The sequence below is a fragment of the Rhinolophus sinicus genome, chromosome 3 (assembly GCF_057876585.1).
Source record: "Rhinolophus sinicus isolate RSI-liver-muscle chromosome 3, RSI-T2T, whole genome shotgun sequence".
Classification (NCBI taxonomy): Eukaryota; Metazoa; Chordata; class Mammalia; order Chiroptera; family Rhinolophidae; genus Rhinolophus; species Rhinolophus sinicus.
In genome coordinates this window covers 121,449,975-121,475,005 of record NC_142503.1, presented here as the reverse complement: position 1 = coordinate 121,475,005, position 25,031 = coordinate 121,449,975, and the positions used below count along the sequence as shown (strand labels likewise).

At 33.3% G+C, this 25,031-nt stretch overlaps 1 protein-coding gene across 5 annotated transcripts in view; it reads right to left on the bottom strand.

Annotated features, from left to right (window-relative positions):
- Positions 1-25,031, bottom strand: part of HEATR5A (HEAT repeat containing 5A) — a 91,184-nt gene that overhangs the window by 20,745 nt on the left and 45,408 nt on the right. For 3 of the 5 annotated variants that reach the window (XM_019754541.3, XM_019754542.3, XM_019754544.3), the window contains exons 15-27: positions 24,381-24,544; positions 24,117-24,292; positions 19,614-19,719; positions 18,804-18,994; positions 18,128-18,287; positions 15,349-15,538; positions 14,074-14,243; positions 11,593-11,619; positions 9,281-9,419; positions 6,613-6,792; positions 4,601-4,840; positions 2,766-2,947; positions 1,408-1,476 (exon numbers count right to left, since the gene is read on the bottom strand). In XM_019754541.3, the coding sequence (XP_019610100.3) occupies positions 1,408-1,476; positions 2,766-2,947; positions 4,601-4,840; positions 6,613-6,792; positions 9,281-9,419; positions 11,593-11,619; positions 14,074-14,243; positions 15,349-15,538; positions 18,128-18,287; positions 18,804-18,994; positions 19,614-19,719; positions 24,117-24,292; positions 24,381-24,544 (1,994 nt within the window). The remainder of the gene's footprint in view (positions 1-1,407; positions 1,477-2,765; positions 2,948-4,600; positions 4,841-6,612; positions 6,793-9,280; positions 9,420-11,592; positions 11,620-14,073; positions 14,244-15,348; positions 15,539-18,127; positions 18,288-18,803; positions 18,995-19,613; positions 19,720-24,116; positions 24,293-24,380; positions 24,545-25,031) is intronic. The other 2 variants (XM_019754543.3, XM_088796900.1) reach the window with 1 other exon arrangement.

The window sequence follows — 25,031 nt, the reverse complement described above, 5'->3', positions numbered from 1 at the left end:
GTTTTTCAGAAAACAGAAGTTACACGTAAAAATTATAAATGTCTCTCTTGTGAGTTCTGCAGAGCTCACCACATGTTAGGAAATCACCATGCTATCAAGAAACCCAACTGGATGCTGCTGATAATAATATTCAAAAGCCAGCATTTCAAAAGGAAATATAGTAAGGTTGAAGCAAGGAAACCAGTGCTAACAAATGTATAAAATCAAAATATTTCAGGTGTTATTTATATGGAGAAATGAAGCCACAGAAGATACCACATTCATAAATGTTTAGATTAACATTTGAATTAAATCTCCAATATTGATTATTTCATCTTATTATTTTAAAATCTGAGGTTGTGTGGTAATTAGTGTAACTTGGTTGAAAGATAAAGCACCTAACAACACTTAAAACCCCAAAGAAGACTGATTCTTTTGAAGATAAGATAATAAACATTTCTAAAACAAAACATCATTAATAATTCTCCAATGTAAAAAGCTTCCTCAATTATCAGGGGCTGTCTATGGCTTTCCTGGGTATCACGGTATTTCTCTTTTTCTAGATAAAAATTAATTTTTCCTTTTCCATCTATTTATTCAGTGTCTGTCTCATTTCACAATATTTCAAGTGGTTTACAGCAAGAACTATAAAGTGACTGATAAATCAGAGACTCAGTACAACATATAACACTGAGTACTGAAGGTACTCAAACATTTTCTAAATACAACTAAAAAGAAAGTTGAAAGATCTGACTAAAATTCGTTTTTTTCCATTATGTTTCTAGTTATTTCAAGTCAGGTCAGTTCCGCTTTAATTACTTCAGGTCATTCAGGGCTGGATATTGAGTGTTTTACAACAACTCCAAGAAAAGCACCTGTTAAAAACTGTATTTTATGGCTCACAGATACATGAAAAAATGCTCAATCTCACTTGAAACACAAATCGAAACTATTCGGAGATACCCTTTGTACTCCCATCACATAGACAAAAACCTAAAAGTGGCAACTCACAATACTGCTGAGACTGTGGGACACACATACTAGTAGGAATTCCAATTGGTAAACCCCTGTAACATACTCTTTAACTCAGCAATTCAATTTTGAAGAATTTATCTTACAGATGTGCTGGCACCTCATGAGATGACTCATTAACTCCAGCACTATCTGTAATAGCAAAAGATTAAAAAACCCATTTATCTGTTACTGGTTAAAAAAATGATGACGTATATATATATATATATACTGGATTACTATGCAGGTATACGAAAGGAAGAGGAAGTTCTCTAAACTTAAAAAGCAAAGGGAAAGGAGCAGCTGAGATTAATGGTTAGACAACGATAACATATAACCTGGCTATCAATACTAACTGGAGAATTGCTTCCGAAAGGAGGGTTTTACTTCTTCGACTTTATCTTTGTAGGCATTTACCTGACAAGCTTTGGCAGTGACGTCAGGTGGTGTCTCCGAAGTGAAGGCTGGTCTAAGTGCTGCTCCTACCTGGCAAGAAATGATGTGATCGTTATATATGAAAATCAATAAGCAAGATAGCACCAGCTCTCTTTGTAATGTTATTCTAAAATTACTTATTTATAATTGGTGTTACAGACACTTGCTGTTTTTGCCAGCCCTGCATATTGTCCCATTTCTAATAACAGGATCCCAATTTTCCTTTGGGAAACCTTCTCTTTCCCCAAGTCTTAGCCCATGTTATTGCTATAGAGCTGACAGCACTGCCAGGCTCCAGAGACCCATGCTAGGATAATGAAAGCTCTCCTTAAGACTGTCGCTGGGGGTACCAGGAAAGAAGCACGGTCTCATTATAAGATTCTGGGTGCTAAGAGAGCCATCTTGATACCATTTGGGGAGAGCAAACTTGAGAATAAAGCCAGTAGAAAATTAAGCAGAGGCAACTAAGATTCCTGAAAATAATTTTCCTTTTTTGCTGAGTTGTAGTTTATTTCTGTCATTTGCAATTTTAAGAGGGCTAAAAATGTAACAGAGCTCCCCTTCATTAAGTTGAATTATAATCTTTTATCCTAATATAATAGTTCTATGTAACTCTACTCTGTCCCTAAGCAGACACTGGCATCAGCTGCTGGGAAGACATGGTGGAGACTGCTAACTGGTAAACTGCTCTGGTCTCTCTAACTGCTAGCCATCAGAGGCTGCCTCTGAATCACGGGAGATATCCTGTGACGAATGCTGCTGGAGGATTACATGTGATTTGTGTGATGTAACATGGGACGATTTTTATCTTCCTTGTTCTCCCTAGACTGCTCAGTGCACCAGGCAAACATCAGTTAGAAAGACTATAGAACCAATAACAGAAATCTGAACTCTTTTCTAAGTCCAAAAAACAAACAAAAAAAACAAATGAAGGTGGTTACATCTATTCTAGGAATAATGACTTGAAAATAAAACATGCATTCAGCAGCCTAAATGGAATGTTTAGTAATGATTTAGTGTTATTTTTTTTCTTGATTTAGTGTTATCTGAAGCTTATTCAGATATTTGTAAAGAATTTCATTACCAGAGTTCTTTATTTCCCCAAATTACCATTAAGGTTTTAATTATAAAAGTTAACCTTATAAAAGACATGTGTTATGTACCATTTTGCTTTTACTTGAAGATTTCTTGAAACATATGCATTGTCTATATATTGACTATAATGATTACATATTAGAGATATATACTCATTTATGTATTAAGAGGTGCTATGCCAACTAGTTTCATAGACTGTTTACCCAGGTGTTTAATAATAAAATTCTCTCATAGAAAGTGCTTACATTGGCTTGATACTGTTCCAAAATCACATGACCTGGAAACTCTGGTTCTGGAATAGTTGCAAATCGCCGAATAACAACTAACAAAGTTTCAAGGCCAGAAAGACGGAGCTGGTCACTATGATCTGTGGCAGCCATAAAAGCCATGCGAATTAAGTCGGCAAGATGCAGCACCAAAAAGTCATCTACAAGATTAAAAAAATGTTATTAAGAAAAAGAATATGCTGGAACTAAGATTTATGTTAAGTTTTTAATTTAACTTCATAACCTAGACTTTCACTTCAGTACCTCTGATTTGATTTACTCTTTGTTAAATACAGACTTTAAAGCTGGATTTACTGCTCCACTGTAAATACTCACATAAAAAAAACTATCCCAAAGCGGGTAATTATACAGCTATTCAAAAACCAAAGGCAGAAAGCATCCTTTGAAAGAGTGCTAATAGTACCTTCAATAAAACTTTTGTTCAGACTTTCTGATAAAAGTACATTGGAAGGTACTTAGGAGACTGGATTCTGATGAATTAGGCAATAATTTAATTATTCCTTTTATGTCAAATTGAAGCTAAAGACTTAATGTTCCTTTAAAAAAATAGTTTATGTAGTGTTTTATATGGACTAGACTATCTTATTTTTGCATGTCTGGCACACATACAAATAATGGGAGTATAAAAAATTCCTTGATATAAATTCATTCCTACAACTCATTTTTTTCGTATAATAATTCTACCATGGAAAGAAATAAGACAATCATTTAACAATGTTCCAACAATAAAATGTTTAGGGGTACTACTAACTTTTTACCTAAAGTAAATTTGAGACTAATTCAAAGAAGAATAGCTATAGGTCACACTGAAGAAACCAACTCATCTTTAGTAAGTGCCATTTACAATTTTAATTGGTAACAGGAAATAAGTAACATGTATGATATATTAATATTATATCTATCACTGTCCATCTAGCACAGTGCTCTCATCACAAATCAGAGACTCAAATGTTGCTTGAAAAATTATTAAAACAAAGATACCTAACTAATATTCTCGGATTGGCAATAGCAACATTTTGCCTTATAATTCTTTCATCTGGTAGAGAATTATTATTATTTTTAAAAACTTTTATTTATTTAAGTGTGTTTTTCCAGGACCCATGAGCTCCAAGTCAAGTAGTTGTTTCAGTCTAGTTGTGGAGGGCGCAGCTCCTCAGTGGCTCATGTGGGGATCGAACCGGTAACCTTGTTAAGAGCACCACGCTCTTACCAACTGAGCTAACCGGCCGCCTCAAGATTTTTAATGCATTTAGATATGTACATTGCATCTTTGAACATATGTGCTGATGTGAATTTAAAAAGTTAGACATCAAACCATAACACACACACACACATTTTCAGGTAACAATAAAAAAATTGAAGAATATAAGGTCAAAATGGTCTTATAACCATGTTTACTTTACATTGAGATAGGCTCAAATGCTTTCTGAGTCATAGCTGTGAAAAAATAACCCATCAGCAAAACTGCTGTAAGTTATAACTCAGAAAATAAATTTTGGGAAGTAGTTAAGGCACATACTACTTTCCAAGAATATAATTATTCCCTATAAACTTCACTCATTGGGTATGTCCATTAAAGAAAAGTGAATGCCAATTTAAGAAGCTTAGTCATTAAAAATGTATTTAAACATTAAAAATATACCACACTTACAGTTTATATAAATGTTCAAGTTTCGTAACTGATTCGGAAGAATAAAAACTATCTTTTAGTTTTACTTTTTAAGTTAATATTAACATAAGCAGACAGCAATTCTAAGTATATCACTTGGTCTTTTCATTATTATGCCACTTACTTCTCGAATCCTTTTTCTTCATTTCTTGTGCTAAAGCAATGTCAAAATGTGCACTGTGTGCATTCTCACACTGGTTAATTATCCTACAGACACATTCAGCAGCAAAGACTCTAGTAGGCCATCGGGGGTTGGTAAAAGGATGGGATCGATCATCATTTCTGGTGGTCAGAACTGAGGCATCATCCCCTTTATCTCCTTCCTCTTCTTGCATTGTATCCACACAAGTTACGGTTGTAAAATCTTTTATCAAGGGAGAATACATGTAATTACAATCAATTGGAAGATACATATTTATTAAAAAAACACAAATTACTTCAAATTCAGACCAGAATTACTGTTGATCAAGCATGCATCCTTTAACAATGTAAAACAATCATGCCTATTAAATACAGAGAATAGTGGTATTTAAAGAAATGCTGTAAGAACTGTTCTGGGTCAAAATACATAGTTGTTCAATTATATTCAAAATGAAAAACTGAACCTGATACTAGATACTGGGACAATTATCAATCCCCTGTATGTAGAAAGATATATTAAGGAAGATCCAAATTCTTGGATAGCGGATTGTACTGGGGATGCTGAACCCACTGAAAATGTCTGAAAATATTTTTCTTAGGATAGAACCATTGCTATCATTATGGTCTCACTGTCCTGATGACCAGAGTCACTGAGTGGTGAATTATTTGCTGTTTATATTAACTATTAACTTATTAACTCTACTTAAAATGGAAATAATGCTGTAAAACAAAACTAGCTTTTCTTAAATTATCTTGTGTGTCAACATTCTTTGAATGTGTTGTGATAGCAAAGACATCACAAATGAAGCTATGGTAAAGTCGTGTCTTATGACTGAGAAGTCAACAGAAACTGAAATGTATGTTCTCCTAGCAAGAAGTATAGGTCCAAACTACAAAGGATAAAGAATAAATGGTGAAATAAAATTGAGCTAATATGCTCAGGGAGTATGAATTTAAATTAGAAAAGGACAAGTATTCCAGAAAAGTGTAATCAACCTGTCTGTCTGTGCACATACACAAGTAAAAAAAGACAGAACAGAGCATTAAAGAAGGAAAATGTGGAGCATAATGGTTGAAGAGCAGGTGTAAATCACTGGAAGAGAAGACCATCAAAAATCAAGGTAGACCAAAAAAAAGAAAAAAAAAAGAAAAAAAAATGGTAGACAGCAGAGAATTTAAAAAAACAACAAACTCAGAATTTTATGGTACCTTTCTCCCTGTCACATAATTCAGAGATCAGAACTACATTAACTTGTAAGACTCGAGTAACTGAATTGAGAGTTACTGAAATATAGTAGGAAGTTGTGTTGTAAAGTCTGCAAGCTCAGGCCTGAATCCATCTGTGTCTCTTTGGGGGATTACTTAACCTTTCCAAGTCTTGTTTTCTCTTGTGTAAAATGGAATAATACTGCCTACTCATAGGCTGGTTAAAGGAGTAATCAGATAAAATACGTGCAGGGCCTAGAAAAGAATTGGTTTCTGTCTTCTTTCTTCCTCTTGTTTATTTTCTTTCTTACTCCAAGGATATAAATTTTAAAGATTTTAATACACTTTCTCATTAACAATGATCTTATACTAGCAAAGACTATTTGAAGTTAACATTATTAAACATGGAGAAACTGGCTTGCTCAAAATGTCATAACCTTTGGTGAGTTTTCTATTGGGCAACTTGAGGCAATCTCTCAAATATTTATTACATGTAAAACAAATGATAGGGCTACTATAAGTTAGTTCATCCTTTTTATCGTGTAAATAATGACTCTACTTTTTAGTTTGTTGTACATTGGAAAGTCAACATAAGACAACCAAAAGAAAAACAAAAGGCAGGCTTAAGTGTTAGACTTAAACACTAGCACTAGACTCTTCATTTGAAGTAATAAACAATTTATAATCCAAATAGTCACACAAGATTGATGAACTGTCCCTGACAAACAATTTTATCTAACATTTTTACTTTCAATTTTATTATTTCAACTGGCAATCACCAGTACTTACCAGCTGATGCAGCAAGTACATCTTTACAAAGCTTTAACCAAAAGGAAAGTTTATCTACTGCCATCGATGTCAGCATATGATTTAAAGTCTCTTTGATATCATGGCACAATCTCTGATCTGTCTCTTTGTCCAGTAAGGTCAGTAATGCCCCTTCAAGGCCCACTTCTCTGATGTTAGCATCTGACAAGAAGAAAATCGATGATCTAAGTAACACAGAAAAAAAAACTGCCATATGAGAAGCACACATATTCAGTAGTTACGAAAATATTATGTTCCAATATATTTTAAAGAACTAATCTAAATACTGTATCTTAACCTACTGAGGTGTATTTTAGTTCACCGTTTGCTATTATTCATGATACTGTACAGTCATATTTTATGCAATGTCATTGAAAGATGTCTTTATTGAGAGTTATTAATCTATTTTCCTTAAAGTAGGTAAACATTTTAACCCAATTAACATTCAATACTTAAAATTTTATACAATGTTTCTTGGAACAATTATTTTATCTCTAAAATTTAATTTCCAATAAATAATCATAATTAAGCTTTCCTTAATTCAGTAAGGAAAAGGCTTTAAATTTATTAACATGAGAGTAAAACTCAGACAGAAAATAACTATTGCATGGATAAGTCTTTAAGGACTACATCTAAGCTATTGTGGAACCACAGAACTCTATCGAATTAATATAAATTACTACACAATATTCTCATTGCAAAGTCATAAAGCATCTCAAGGAAAATTGTAAGCCTTGATCGAGAATCTATTTCCTCTAATTCTGGAAATGCTAAAAGAACAAAATTTTCTTTTTCATCTAGCATGCATGAAAGCATTTATTTTCTAAAGATTATGCTACTATTAGACTATTTTAAAAGAGGAATTATCTTTAAAAGATCAGAAAGGAGGTGGCAGGAACGTTTCCAATTAGGGGTCTAAAAAGACAGAACAACCAACGCAATATGTGAGTCCTGACTGGATCCTACATTTGGGTGAGGATGAGGGGGTAGGAAGGAGTCATAAAGGACATTTTTTTTTTTAACTTTTATTTATTTAAGTGTTTTTCCAGGATCCATTAGCTCCAAGTCAAGTAGTTGTCTCAATCTAGTTGTGGAGGGCACAGCTCACAGTGGCCCATGTGGGAAGCAAACCAGCAACCTTATTGTCAAGAGCACTGCGCTCTAACCAACTGAGCTAACCGGCCACCCCAACGACATTTTTTTGATAATTGGAGAAATTTGTGTGAGGACTGCACATTCTACGTTGTTACTAAATCACTGTTAATTTTATTATGTGTAGAAATGATGTGTGGACATGCAGGAGAATGTCCTTGGAAAACGCAAACTGAAGTATTTTAGGGGTGAACTGCCATGATGCCTGCAGCCTGCTTTGAGATGGTTTCGCAAAAGGTTTGTGTGTGTGTATATATAGTATATGGGAAGAGAGAGATATAAAATGAGTGTCAAACATACTAAGAAGGTAAATCTGTGTGTTCAATGTGCATTTCTTTCAACTATTCCATGGGTTTGAAAAATTACGAAATTTATAAAAGGAATTATTATATGAGTTATTTACTATAACTTTACTCACACAGATAATTCAATAAATGTAGGAACACGTACCAGCATATTTACACAATCAAAGCCTAGAGCAACAGATACAGATAATTTCAGTGGTGAATATAAACCTAAGGTCACTTTGGGGAGAGTATTTCACATGGTTAGAAGGTTCAAATTTCTCTGGTTAAGGTAAGTGATCATAGAATAGTTTTCAAATGAGTTCTGCAACCTGTCTGATGACTATTAGTGTATCAGTTCAGCAGTGCCGATTAACTCAAGCCAGAGCAAAAATTTTAACATAATAACAAAATTGTAATTTAAAAGGCTCAGCACGACAGTCAAACACATTATGGATCTGAGAGCGTTAGATATAGGAAAGCTTTGTGAAGTCAGAGACCTAAAAGAGTGACAGCACTTTGGAAACTATATACATAAAAATGTAAGATATTATCATTACTGTTTTTGTAGGCTGTTTGAATTTACATGCATGGTTGGGTTACTCACATAATTTTAAAATGAAGGGATATATATTTAAAACAAATCTTACTGGCTAAGAAATCCTTTATTTAGTTCAGTTCTAAAATATAGAAGAAGGTACGTAAAAACCCTTTAATGTGAAGTAGACTCATCTATGGTGAATTCTATTAAATGAGGTTTTGGGGGAAGAAAGGCACATATGATAAATTACTTAAGGGCTAAATCCAATTTCAATTAACTATTGTGAAAAAACTTGCTCTAAACACAATGGCTCTCAAACTTCAGTATACATTAACAGGGATTGTGAAAACACAGATAACAAGATTGCTCGGCTTTATTCCTGGATTTTTGGTTTAGCAGATTTGGAATGGGACCCAACAGCCGGTATTTCTGACCGGTCCCTAGGTGAGGTGCATGTTACCAGTGTGGGGGCCCACGTTTGAGAACCACTGCTCTAAACCAGTACCATCACTGGCTGGAATGATGGTAATTGCGAGCAATCATCTGTTGTAGCAGGTTTAAGACATATTATATATTAACTTTTAAGTTTTGTTTTAAAAATTCCTATTTATACAGAAGATCGAAGATTAATACAATCATTTGAGCTCAAGATAATGTTGATAAAAAGAATTACCTGGAGTCAACTCTTCTCTGCTGTCCTTAGCAAGCATAACAGCATGTTCTGAAACTTCAGCTGCCTCCCTCTGCACAAGCTGACGTAAACAAGCCAGTACTGCTCTTCTCAGTAACAAATAGGGACTACAAAGATTCACCTGAAAGATACCATTTGGGGACTTGAAAGAGCTGAAATTCTTGGTGGACTCAGCAAGTCTAATAACCACTGAACCCCATTATTAGGCTGTATGCAATTTATTAAATACAAAAAATTCAAATTATTCTAGTACATAGGTTTTATTATATAACTTAGAAATAGCTTAAGGAGTAATACATGTACTTAATTATGCAATATTCATGAACAAATCCAAGCAAAAGCCTCTGGACAGTGTTAGAAGACACAGAATTTATGTGAGCTAAAATATTTTGAGACATAAAGGAGATAAAATTGAGAAAGAATTTATTTGCAGTTTATACATTTGTGCTCATGCAACTATATTATAATGTTTTATTATTCTCTAAGCAGAAATTTTTACAAATCAATATAAGCAACATAGCATACTGGTTAAAATGGAGGCTCTGGTGTCAAACTGTCTCAATTTGAGTTCTAGATTCACCACTTACCAGCTGTGTGACCTTGGGCAAGTTATTTAACCTATCTGTGTCTTAGGCTCCTCATTTGTAAAATGGAGGTAACACCTACCCCCATCTCAGAAGGCTGTTGTGAAATTAACACCAAGAAACAGGCAAAAGTACTCATACTTATTAGCATAATACCGGATAAACAGTAAATGCTCAATAAAGGTTAGTTATTAAAAATGCAAGTCTCTATCAACAGTATTTTATTCAGATGCCATACAGGGTAAGTAAATGCATTTTCAAATAAAGGCAGAGTTTTACTCAGAAAACATATTCACCAAAAGTATTCTTTAGAGACAAACATTATAGGTAGCAAAATGTACCTATATCTAATTATATATGGGCATACATATATGTACATATCTTAGAGATACAGAATATTTCTGCTCAGAATGACACTCCAAATATTCTTTTTACTTAGATGCATTTAAACAATGTAAATTTCAATAGGTTGTGTAAATGATATGGTAAATGGTATGACTAGTGATGTATCTTAAATGAGCAATTAAAACTAGTCAAAGGTTTCTGGATACAAATTCTTATTCAGTGATTTCATTAAGTAGAATAAAATCTAGAGTTTTTGAAATTTATTTGGTTCTAACTATGAAAGTAAAGACCAGTTTGGTGTGGTCTTATGATAGTGATTTTTCCAAGCAAAATTTGAGAATTAATGCATAATTCTTATAGTGATCTTTAGATTGTGTATGTAGGAAAAACAGGACTGAAGTAGGTGAGATTGTTGAAAAGAGCAGAGGTTAAATTCTGAGAAAAAGAGTAGGTGGTGGCAGCTGGCTTTTCATATATAAGACAAAACACATGCAAAGAGAGTTAATTCCTAAATTTTGTCAAAAGCCCAGACAGAAATAATTTGTAAATATATCATCTGTGAAACATATAATAGGTTCTATTATATCCTCAAGCCATATCATGAACTCAAAAGTCGAAAGAGAGGAATGCCATTAGCAAAGTCTCAAGGTAATGTCATTCCAGTAATTTTTAAGAACTCTGTTGCTAGAAACTAATACAGAGGATTAACAGAGAAGTTAAAATGTAAAAACACTGAGTTTTCTCATGCTCAAGATTATGGCTGTATTTAACGACCACAAAAAAGCACTCTACAAGATGACTGAAAGAAAAGTTAATGAATCTACTAGTTATTTTAACTAGAGTGTTACAAGCATATAATACAAGGCAGGTGCAGCATTATTCAGGCTGGCCAAACAATCTTTTAGAAAAGGCATGCTTAAAAAGTTTTCTTTGTTCGGTGGAAAAAGACTGAGGGCTGCCACACAAAGCAAAATGGGATGCTTAATATCACCATGTCATTTTCTAGCACTTATAATGGAAAGAGGAATAGAATGGGTTAAGGCCAACACACCAAGCAGGCAAAATACAGAAATTAAATCAAACTATAATTACAATTCCTTTCTAAAATGAGTATAGTAAATCAAAATGATGCAAAATTAAGTGCAAGGAGTGAATGCACCAGCTGGAGAATTTAGGGAGGATCTGCTTACACTGGTATTAAATAAACACCATGTAACATGCTGGACTTTGCAGTAATGGTTAGCTTAAACAGAGATGCAGAGGAAAACAAGAACATCTACAGCAACAACAACAAAAAGACACAAAGAAACAGCACTGCAAACCTCAAAAAAGTTAGGAGTTAGGAATTGAGGGTCAGGGACCTACCAACACAGAATTATCCAACAAGATCTCCTGCACAAAAACAAATGACAGACTGGTCACGACAAAACCAAAAATATAAATACTAGTATGTCTTTGATAACAGTCAGCTAAGCAGTAAAATATAAATGTTGATAGAGCTATCATTAACATTGGCTTAGCTTTAGTTTTATCATAAAAACTTCATTTTCCAACTTAAAATGTGAGTTGAGCTATAAGTTCTTGAAAAGAGTCAACTCAAGATGTAAAGATATAAAATATACAATTATTTAAAAATGTGCATTTGTGTAATTAAGTTTTCCTTAGGACTCTCTTCTCTTTTCAGTAACAAAACCAGATCAAGTAGACACAAGCGAGAGAGGAGTGATCTGGATTGCATTCACATGAACAGGTGTCCCAGCAAGGGACAAAGTTAAAGGTTTAGCTCATCACAAGTTAATTATAGATTTTTTTGCTCTTGGAAGCCAACTTTTAAAACTGAGAGTACTCAGAATTGCTAGTGTAGCTAAGGCCAAGTTCAGAATAGAAGTTAAACAGCATGCAGTTAGAAGAAAGCCTTTTCCAGTTAAGATTTTTTCGTAATGAAGGAATGTATTCTGAACAGAGAGTTTCAATTACTATGAAGACATTTCGTGGTAAATAATTAAGTTCTTTGTAGAAAAGAAAACCTGATCGTAAAGTTGTTAAATAGGAAAGCAAAAGCTTTCTTTACTACAGGGAATACTTTAAAATATAATAAACCCAATCTAATAACTTTAGAAAAGCTTTAATAACCAAAATATTAAGACACAAAATTAACACTACAGCAACAGCAATTTTTGAATATGATTTCTGTATAAGAAAAAAACACATTTTACAGCTTAAATATTATGAGTAACATGAATAAGATGTGTTAATTGTCGCTTCCAATGTTCCCAATTGCTCTGAATGTGCTCAAAAGAAAAATCTGGTAATAGTCTCTGTTCTTTATACACATGTAACCTTTGTCTAGGAAAAGAAAAGAGTAATATTAGAGTTTGATCAGATCTAAATCACCATGACTTAGGAGTTAATCTTGTTCTTTATTTCTCAATAAACTTTACCTAATAAATAAATTCATGTGAAGTTAAAAAATAAATTTTAGAAGGCTATTAATGGAAATTTCCTACTACAAAAAAAAAAAAAAAAAAAAAAAAAAAAGGCAGGATCACTATATTTAAGTGGAGAGTGAAAGTTAGCCAACTTGTAAAGGAGTAAATATTTTTCAATAATGCGTTTTGGTGATGGTTCCTCTAATATAAAGAGTATTATTCCCGGGGAAAAGTCGAGTAGTAAAGGTAAAATCCTTTTCCAGTAAGCGCTATTTCTCTAATACATGTTTAACCCAGACAGGAATCAGTTTCTATCAGATAAGTCAGTCACAGCCTCTTTTTAAGAGTCTTACATAATTATGACGATTAAAATCAATATGAAGGTAACATAATCTATGTTTAAGTTATGCGCTAAGAAAATAAAAACAACTACTACTTATTAAGTGGTTTTAAAGTGCCTTTACAGGAGGCATCTTGAGTAATCCTTGTGTTTCGTAGACAGGTAGCTGAGGCTGGAAGAGGTTATGGGACTTCCCTAAGACCACCTAACTAGGATATGGCAGAACCGAGATAAGAGCTATCCGTAACTACACAGTCAGAACAGAAGAACGAAATGAGGACTGAACGAGGAGTTCGGAAGCCTGGATTCTAGACTTAGAGCTAACACTTCCTAGTCAAATTATTTGACATTTTGGTCCTCAGTTTATCTTTTTATTGAGAAGACTGGTTTTTAATGATGTTTGAGGTTTTTGCAAGGTCTGAAATGCTATATATTTGGCCTCAAGCTTGAAAATGAAAGGTCTATCTAAATAAAGTAATAAAATTAAGTAATATTGGGAGTTTGCTATGAACATTGCAGGGGCACAAAATGTTAAAAAGCAATGTGACAGTTTTTGTTCCAAATGTACCAATTTTTAAGGCAAGTACAAATAGAAACTGGTGATGCTCAGGGTAAATCTTTAAACCACTGATAATTATGAACCACCTCTTGTATTCATTAGACACATTAGAACCAAGATATTGATGCATATGCTGCTAGAATATTAAGGAAAAATGTTAGGTGCCAATCTGGAATGGAAAGAATTTTGTATGTAAAGAAAGAAGAGGGAAAAGAAAAAAGATTACCACATAAAATTTTCCACACCCTATATAGCATTTATACAGTATCTGGAACATTTAAGCACCCAATATATATTTACTGATTAATAAATAAATATTTCAAATATTAAGTTCAACATTAACGGGAGAAAAATGAATCAATATGTGAGAGGTTTAAGATGTGATTATATAAAAATTGCCCAATTCCCAAAAAAGACTAGAACTTAGGAAAAATAGCTATTGTACAGTCTAGAGAATAATTAAAATAATCTGTTTCCAATGAAAGAAACCAAGGACTAATTTATAATTCTACACTCACACAGAGGCAGCTGACCAGGCTAGACAAGTTGACATGTCGTGGAGCAAACATATGAAGCTGCTGAAGGCAAGAGATGGCCTGAGCTTGAACAAGGCAGTCTGGGTTATCTTGCATCACTGCACAACCCAACAGACAGGAAGTCCTGAAGGTAGAAACTGAAGTACTGTTACCTAAAATGAAAGCAGAAAGCTTTTAATAATTGGCCTATAAAATCATTACTCTTTAAATATATATTACTGGGCTTAAAATGTCCACCCCCCCCAATTTTGTTTTATTTATTTCAACTTTTTTTATATTTATTTATTTAAAAACTTTTATTTATTTAAGTGTGTTTTTCCAGGACCCATCAGCTCCAAGTCAAGTAGTTGTTTCAATCTAGTTGTGGAGGGCGCAGCTCACAGTGGCTCATGTTGGGATCAAACCGGCAACCTTGTTGCCGAGAATACCACTCTAACCAACTGAACCAATCGGCTGCCCCTTTTACCCCAATTTTAAATTTAAGGATCTGTGAAGTAAATTTCCTATATGAAAGCAGGGATAATTCAGCTGAAAGATTTTTAGATGATAATTGGTTATTCTTAGTCTAAAAGGTTTATGGCAACAAATATCATCAGGCAAAGAAAAACCCAAGACTATCTGTAGGTTCTACCAAATTTTCATGAAAAGTAGAATTAGAAATTGCTAATAAACTTAGTCCTGCTTATATTAGCTGCGAGTTGCTTTCATATGTTAACATCACATAATTTGCATTGAGTTTTTGGACTTAGCCGTTTATTTCTTAAACGAGATTACGAGTTCTTTAAATTATTCCACTTCATGTCTGTCATTTTAATTAAGGGAAGCAATTTTAGGACATATCTAATCTTTCTAAATACAGTATTCCTTGTCTTTTCAAGGGGAGAGAAATCAGATTGAATGGTACTTATTTAAGAAAATCTGCTGAGCACCTACTAGTATATGCCAATCAAAAAGGCTTTTCAACTTTTCCCTTATTTGACAGAGGAGAAAACCAAAGCCCAGAGATGTAAGAATTTTCCCAAGGTCACCCAATTAAGTAGTGGTGGAACTTAAGACTCATAGTTTCTGTTTCTATTATATCATCGTCCAGGATTCAAAGTTTTCCCAAGAGTACTCTCAACCTTCTGCCCATATATTTGAATAGAACATTCTGCTAAACTTCATTTCAGTGACAAGTATTGGGTCAGTAATAGAAATTGAATTCCTTTTTATGTGTACATATTTAATGTAAGACATCACAAAAACAGCTATGCATACCTTGTAGCTCTGGACCCAATGTAGTAATAAGGGCATTCAAACAACGACCAAGACTTTGGTGAACTTCAGCATGAGTAGGAGGCACATTTAACAACAACATCATAATAAGAGAAAGGGTAGGTTCCACATGCATATGATAGAGTGGGCCAGCAGAATCAATTATCAGAGATAGAGCATGTAATGCCCAGGTCTGTGAAGACAGGAAAAAAATTTTTTTAAATGGTATAAGCATTAGGAAATGTAAAACACAATGAGTTACTCTTTTCTTGAAGCAGGTGATAAAGTAATGGCAAAGTAAAGTATTTGTATACTATTACTAATTTTGAAAAAGAAAGGAACTTTAAGAGTTTAAGAAAATTTCTCTTTAAATATCTAGTAAAAAATATCTGAGAGACAGTCATTTAATTTAGAATGGTATATTTAAATATATCTCAACAATAAGAATTTCAAGATAATGTTTGGTTCTTTAGCTAACATCTTGAACCAAATCTAGTTTTTTGAAAATTGTTTATTTAATTGATATAGAGAATGAAAATTCAAGTTTTTAAATGATCAACAAAATCTTTACATGCAATAATAATATGGACAAATTTCTCAAATACAATGTTGGAGAAAGCCAGACATAAAAGAGTATGATTCCACTGATATAAAATATAAAAGCAGACAAAACTACCATATGCTATTGCAAATTAGGATAGTGGTTACTTTGGCAGGACAAGTAGTAACTAGAAGAGAACGTAACAGTGTATGGGGTACTGAAAATGTTCTGTTTATTGATCTAGGTGCTTGTTATATGGTATATTTAGTTTGTAGACTTTATTCAGAGATGAACACTTATGACAGGTGCACTTTTATAAATACATTTACAAATATATAAAAATAAACACATTTATAAAATAAGTATTTTATATATAAATATATATTTATATATTAAACATAAAAAATGCTTTTGAGCCAAATCTGGTCTACCACCTGTTTTTATTATATTTTTATTTTTTAAGGAGGGCACAGCTCACAGTAGCCCATGCGGGGTCGAACCGGCAACCTTGGTGTTATTAGCACCATGCTATAACCAACTGAGCTGACCGGTCCCCCCCCCCCCCCCCCGTTTTTATAAATAAACTTTTACTGAAACACAGTCATGCTCATTCGTTTACATATTATTTATGGCTGCTTTCCCGCTATGATGGCAGAATTGAGCAGTGACAGAGATTGTATGACATGTGGAACCTAAATAACTTACTACCTGACGCTTTACAGAGTAAGTTTGCCAACTCTGGTTTAAATGAAACAAGACTGGCCATACACTGATAACCACTGAAGCTGGATGATGGGTCTATAAGGATATAGTATACTCTCTACCTTTATTTATATTTGAACTTTCTATAGCAAGAAGTATACAAAAAATTCTCTCTTTAGGAAATCAACTAAGAAAGTTTTACCCTTGTTATCAATGGATGTATAAGAATCAATGCATGTTCATTTTAAATGCTATAAAAATGAACTGCTAAGTGAAAAACAGCAGCAATCAAGAAGAGTCAGATCTGATCACATTAGAAGCCATGGAAAGAAGCATTTAAATTAATCAACAAAAAAGTATTCAATGTAAAAGTATGTGCATTCAGAAGAGACTTCCTGAAGGAGAATATAATAAATAGAAGCAAAAAGTAGTGTACTAAAAGAAGAATGAAAGAATGGAATACTGCATAAATGAACTCAAATTGAGTATTAGGTGATATAGAGGAGACTATTACGTAATACCGTAATTCAAAGAATGAAACCTAATTGTTGGTTAGGGAAGTTGAAGGTTGACAAGAGTGTGATTAAATTGGATCTTAGAGTACTACAAAATTTGGATTATCAGATACCAATAGTAAGGAAGAAGAGCAATAGGAAAAATATAAGTGCAGATATGAAAATGACACGGTATGGAAGGAAAGTAGGTAGATCACCTACAGGAGAATACCAGTACTTTGGGGTAATAACAGAGAAAGCTCCTGAGTCAGTTGATGGGACCTGAATGGGAAGTTGATTTAAGGAGCAATAAGCAGTTTCCTCAGCTTTTCAGTAGGGATGTGGCAAGATGAAAGTCTTTCAGGAAAACAAATTTGGCTTCACATCTAAGGAGAGTTGAAAAGAACCTAAAAATAAAGTGACTAGGTAATTATCATAATAATTAAGGATATACAAGGGAAACATTTAAGGGGAATAAAAGAGCAGGAAGAGTAACAATCATTCAAGATTTGATTAAAACATCAGGAGAATGATGATTTGACAGAAATGGGTAAGACATACCCAACAATACGATAAAGTGGTTAAGAACATGGGTTTATCCTATGACTTGTGTTAACCTGATTCCATGATTTATTAGCTTTTTAGCTATGAGCAAGTTACTTAGCTTCTATACACCTCAGTTTTCTTTCTGTAAAATGGGAATATACACATTAGATTACGGTGAGGATTAAATGTGTTAGTTTGTTTAGAAGGACATAATACAACGGCTGGTACCTATTAAGTGCTACAAAATAGTAGATGTTATTATTAAGATGGAAGGGAAATTCATTCTCAGAAGAGGTACTGAACTTAACTTTAGACACTCTGAATATGAAATAAAGATAGTAAGGTTTGAACTTTAAAAATCCATCATGGTTAAAAATGGCTTGATATTTATTCATTATGAGGAGGGAATAATTTACAAATTGCTAACGGTCAAGAAAAACGTAATTTGCATGATCGGCAAATCATGAACTTCAAGGAGGGTATCACATAGGGCACTTACCTGCACATCAGGAGAAGTGCTGTCCTGAGACAAAGCACAAAGGATTCCAACACAAGAATTCAAATGTTGAGAAGAACTGATTCCTCCTAAATACCTATGTAGGGATCCCAAAGCCAATGAGTGTCCTGTTCTGGTAACCACGTCCCTTGCTGATTTCAGTCTGTAATTATGGAAATAAAAATAAATAGTAATCACCAAAACAAAACTATTGCACGATACTGTCACTTAGGCAAAATTTTTGTATGAGTATTTACAAAATTTAGAAACATACTTATAGTTAACTGATAAAATAATTCTGAAATAACACGAAAGGTATTTTGAAAAGAAAAACATTAAAAAAAAAATCTTTACATTATTATTGATTACATAGGCAAAAACAACTTCCATTCTTTCAGAGATACTCAAATACACACTAATTTTACAGGGCAGGCATTTATGGCCAATTATGTCACTCATATAAATAGTGATGTTTCTCTTATTAAAGCCAAATAGTAATAGTTTTATGTTCCAAGACAGCAGGCTAGAAAGAGCTCTCCTTTATTTTAATGTATCCACATTTGTACATTTTTCTCTTTAGTTAACTCTCAGAATGAAGTTTCACTAGTTCCAACAAATCAACAAGCTATACCCAGTTTTGACACATAGCCCAAAAGCATTAAATGAGAAATTCACTTACTTGTCAAAGCTAACTTGAGCTAATGCAGCAGTAAAAGTTCCATCATCAACCACTTGAGTTAACCTAGCCCATGCCTCTGCAGCTGCACATCTCAAGAGGGGGCTGGGACTTTCTAAGGCGCCCATCACTAATGCTAGGACAGGTCTTCTGATTTCTTCTGGACCCAAATTTCTCTTGGAGCCAGCCACATACTAAAATATATAAAGAACAATCCAAACTTACAATTGTAGTTAATTTTCTTATTCAATTTGGAATATATATTCTGGTTAACCAAATATGTTCATACTTGGGTTATTAAAAAAAAAAAATCAGAACATGAAAAATCCACGCTGTGCAAACATAATTTGATTTTTCTCACAAACTACTTTAGAATTGTAAATCTCCCGGCACAATATGGTGATTAATTATAACTGTAGTATATAAGTGTTCAGAAGAATATTAATAGGGATTTCCATAAAATATATGACCAATGAAGCTTATTATATTTTACTTAGAAACAAGTCATAAATGTAACTATGAGCCAGATTTGGTCCATTGGCAATGGTCTGCCAATTACTGGTCTAAAATATTTGACTCAGTAGGTTAAAGCATGACTCCAAGCCAAAATTATCTGACTAACAAGTTTTACATGGAGAAAAAGTTAAAGGGAAATTATAAATTCTAAAACATTTTCATCAAGAGAGTAAGAAAAACAGGGAAATAAAAAAGCAACAGCCCTTTAAAAACACCTTCCTTCAACCTATCTAACTGACCACACATTTAAAAAAAGAAAATCAAGCAAACATTTGAATTTTTTAAAAATAGAATTACCTTCAAGAAACTAGAAACGGAAGAAACGACATGCAACTGAACTACTTGTTGACGAGCTCCTTTTGTGTGCTTTATACTATCCAAAAGCTGTTCCAATATAAGAAGCCTAAAATCAAAACCAAAAAAAAAAATTAAAAGCAAATTCAGCCACTTTAGTAACTATTTTCTAAACAAAGGATATCTCAGAAGTTGCATAAACTTTTTGTTCTTAATAAGGGGACTTAATAGATTCAAATACAGTGCTGTTGCCTATAGTTAATGAGAAGCAGCACAGCCCTTTGAACCCCCAACTATACTTTAAAAATGTTCTTGGGATCATACTATATGTAACACAATTTTAACTATTGTGCTTTTCTCATTTAACATAACCTCTTTAGCACTTTTCAAGTCATTTTTATTCTTTGGTAACTTTCATGAAGCCAAATTATATTACACACGTACAATTTATTCAACCATTCTTCTACTGGTGGAGAGCAATTTTCCAATTTTTAACAACGTCAGCTATGATGAATATACATATTGTTTTTGGTCTGGGGTTGAATATGTTCATTAGCTATTTATCTTCTGTGAATTGTTTTTCTCATCCTTATAGCATACAGCCCTTAAATCCTTATGTTGAGATTAAAGCTATATAACCATGAAATAAACCACCCCTTTTCCCCCACCAATTTCTCCAATGTTTAAGAACATTGTCTCCAAACTTTGTATTTCCTTTCTCCCCTTTCTCTCCCTTTAAATCAGGAAAACTGAAATAAGTTTAAGATTATCTTTTTGCTTGTGAACTATCTTGATGGCAGGCATAGAACCTTATAACTTCACCTCTCTAGTATTTGTGGTAAATCACTAAAATTTTGGGAAAACCACAGTAACTCTAAGTACTCTGTTTATTAGAGTATTTCCTTATTTCAAGGTTAATTCTGCTCATCAAAATAAATTTGAAAAACTCAGAAAAGCACGTGAAAGAAAAAGAAAATTTACCTGTTATTCCACCATCTAGAGAGAGCTGCCATTAACATTTTGGCATCTTTGTTTTAGTTCTCTCCCCCATGCCCAGGCATTTGAATATCATTTATAGAAATCTGGGATTACACTGTATACACTTTATTAGTAACTTTTTATTCCCTAAACATTATCCCTATTTTAATAACTATCACATGAAATAATTTTAAATAGCTATTAACATTATATAGTCTGGCAACATAATACTTTATTCAACCAATTTCCTAGTTTGAGATATTTAGGACATTTCTAATTTTTCTTAATATAAATAACATGCTACATATATTACATATAAAATTCTTTTCTGCTTGTTTTTTAAGACCATCTGTAAAGCATTTTGTTTCAAGAACATATTTATGCCCAAACTGCCCTTCAGGAAGACTACTGAGGGTAAATGTGACAACAGAGAAACTGAGGATAACCATACGGTCAGGCCCATGAGTTTAAAAACCTAAAACATCATTATTAGATCATATCCTACTCATCTGCTATAATGAAGCTGTATCATGTTGAAAGTACTAAAAACATAGAAGGTTAGAGCTTGAGAACTTTGTTATACTATAATTAAATTTGACCTGAACTATTTCTTGCCCACATTCATGGGCCAAAAACTATAGTCAGGACTGACAGGGCCCAAAATGTTTTTCTCTATACTTTCCCCCAAATCCTGACAGAGATCCCCCCAAAATTCTGAATCTTCAGGAAGATGGAGGTGACCTGTTTTCAGTAATACTGAATCGGTATTCCTAAGTACTATTAATTATAACATACAATTATCAGTTTGGGACGAAATTAGATACTGAAACAAAGTTTTAAGCCTAGATGAAATAAAAATGCATTGTTATGTGAGTAAACAGAAAACACACATTTGAAAACACTGATTTACTTTATACTTTCAGGGAGGGTGTATAATGATGAAAATTTTAGTACTGAGAACCATATGCTTTTCCTTTCTCCATTAACTCACTATCGACATCATTTTACAGCATTTATAGCAGTGGTTCTTAACCTTGGCTGCACATCCAAAAGGAGTTTTTAAAAATTTCAATACCCAATATAGCATGCATACCATAATGTTAAATCAGACCCTATGTTTTAAAAAGTTGTCCAAGTGATTTCAATGTGCAGTCAAGAGTGGAACAATCTTCAGGTGAAATTAAACAATTCATTCTTTGCAATTAGGTGCAAAAAATATATATTAAAAGTAACCACAAACAACACATGCACAAAATCAGTAATCTTGACATTGTAGGACTTTAAACATTTTAGTGCTTTAAAATTACCAATGCCAGGTTTTCCTATTTTTAGAATCCAATAGGCAAAGTAGAGAGAATCAACTGATTTAAAGACAATTCAATTTCTCAGTGTATAAATAAGATATGAAAAAATCTATTTCCAATTTTCGGGTAATCTCACGTTATAAGAGTTTATTTTAAACTATTCAAACAAAGCTAACCACAATAACAATAAAACATTTTGAAGTATACAGTTGTGGTTAAATATACTTTGATAAAGACCTTTCTTCTCTAGAAATGCAAAAACGTGGCCAAAAGAAAGGTCTGCCATTTTAAAGAAGTATCCTATCTGGGATAACAGGAAATTAGAAACAACTTTCCTATCGATGTAGTTGCTCTTCTCTGGTCCTCTAACTACACCCCATTGGAGATGGCTGATTGTTGCTTTTGACTCACTTTCTTATTTGGGATCCTGCCAGACCACTTCCTTTAGAAATCTCCAGCCTACTACTGCCTACTATTTTTATTCAGTTAGAATACAAAACATTATGTTTTGCTTTTACCAGGTCTCAACCTTTTTTATTAAAACAAACAAAACCTCCCCTCTTATAAATATTCATTCTATGTATTATTTTAATCCAGGTGGGGGAAGAAAAACAAAACAGCACATTTTAAACAACAGAAACAAGAAACCACTTCCTTGAAACTACAATTGGACAATAAATCTGAAAGAAAAATTTCTCCAGGAGAGTAATAACATCAATTTTTAAAAAAGAAAGCTTGCAAGTATAATCTTTTCTTTTTTACTTTTTATCTTAGACTTATCAAAAAAAGAGTTAGTGGAACTATATAAGAACATACTTAATTTAAATCTTCTGCCCACAAGACCACCCATTCATTTACTGTAGTTACTGCTATATTAATTCAAATTATTTTAAATTGTATGCTCTATAAAATAGTTCAGTTATAGACTAGTTCAAATCTCATTCTCTCCACCAATTCTTGTTTGAATATTCCAGACCACTGTGATTTTCCTCTCATCTTTTAGTGCTATAGCTTTCATTTATAATTTAGTCATATGTTGTCTTATATATCTTAAAACCATAACTTTATAGATACAGTATATACAGGGAGCTATAGGCTACAAAAATAAATTTGGGAAAAACATCATCTTTTGAAATTAAAGCTCTGACAAGACATTTCATGTATGTGCATATCTTATTACTACCATCATTGAAAATAAAACGACATGAAGCTATTAAAAATCAACATAAGTTTTAGTCACTTTTCTATCGACTGGAAGTAAATTATCCAATGACTTGCTTCAGAAATCTGTTGCTGACAAGACTCAAATATTTCTGTGCATCTTCATCAAAGAGACCAAGATAAAGTCCCTACCTAATTGGTATTCTCCTGAAGACATAACTGGATAAAATGATATAAAAGCTATGATCTACTCAAATGTTTTGTTGTTGTTCTAGTGTGAGAATAAACATGCATGCACGAGAGAGAGAGACAAAAACAGAGAGAGACAGAGAGAGAATTATGAATAAATGATGATAACTAATAGTCTATAAATAGTTAACCAGCAAAGCCTTTGGGAGAGAGTCACTTTCCATTTAGTATCTCAGATAAATACTGAACTTTCTGGATAGTAGATATGAGTATTGCTTTTTCATCTCCAAGGAAGGTATTATCTGCAGTTATCAGCTAAGAAACTGTTCTTCTTAATGAGAAATCATTATCAACCTCTGAGTTTTCAAAACCAAAGTTCATTTTGAGTGAAGTGAAATCCATCAAACTGAAGACTAACCCCTGGACCAGAACGGCTCCAGAAAGCCTCCAAAGTAAGAAACCTATGAGACCTAGGCTAAGCAGAAAACCAGTGTTTTTCTTTGTGACAATAGCTCATAAATCGATGTTCTCGTGTCACTGAGCTTTTCATTTGTATTTTCAGTTAGGCGACAAGCTAATTGTGGGTATAGTATTGTATCCACAATAGAGTCTATCAGCTTTCAGTTTAATTCAATCATTTAACTATTAACTCAACTACTTCTTATTATGTATTAGCCAGGTGAATAAGTAAACAAGAGCCTGTATCTCACCTTCATCTGTCATCCGTAAGAAATCTTATATATTGAGAACTTCTAACAACATTCTTCTTATCCACCAGTTCTCTATTATGCATTCACTGAACCAATTACCAGTCACATTTCAGGATAAGTCAACTATTCATTTTAGGATAAGTGAACTACTGAAGATGGTTTACCTTTGAGCTTCTCCCACGTGAGCACATAAAACTCCAAAGAGCTTGACTGCAGAGCTAATAAGTGATAGTGTTGGAGGTAGGGGCTTAGGCACTGAATTTCCCTCTACATCTTTCTCATAAATAGAGTAAGGGTCATATTCGAGACTTCCACAAGCAATACCATTACATAGCAGGAGCTAAAAGAAAAAAAAATTACATAGTAACATTTTAAAATCACTGTTCACAGATTGAATCAACATAAGAGTTATTGAAAAATTACCACACCTGTTCCTCAATAAACCTATGATCAGTCTCTTGTAGCAAAGGACTTAATAACAAAAGATCATCCCGATGACAGAGGGGTGGAAGTAAAAATGTGGATGCTGCCACCTGTATATCAGGGGCAGTCAAGTCAGCAGCCAGCTCTTTGAGAATAGCAGAGAGATTTCCTGTGGAGTCAGAGAAAAAAAAAGAACAATTAGCAACTTAGTAATAATAGCAGTTAACTGATTAGTGTATGGGGTTAAAAAAGCCTAGATTCACTTTAACCTACATATTGGTTAACTGTAATCTACCACAGCCAAGATTATATATAGCTCCTCCTTGAAAAATGCCCTACAAATGAATGGTTCAACTATGTGCTGGTCGCAATTCTAAGACTGTATACTGAAAAGACATCTCAGAGTATGTGTATGTAAACCTTTTGATACTGAATAAATATTACCATCATTTAAAATAAAATGACAGAGTACCAAAACAGAATAAAAAAGATGGATACAAAAAACATAAACCATAGCCTGAAAAAAATTCATAAGCATTAGACATATTTTTAATATGGGAAATTTCAAACATATACAAAAGCAGACATAATAGTATTATGACACCCCAACTCACTGCTGCCCAGTGTATGATCGTCACTCAGCTTGACCAGGCGGA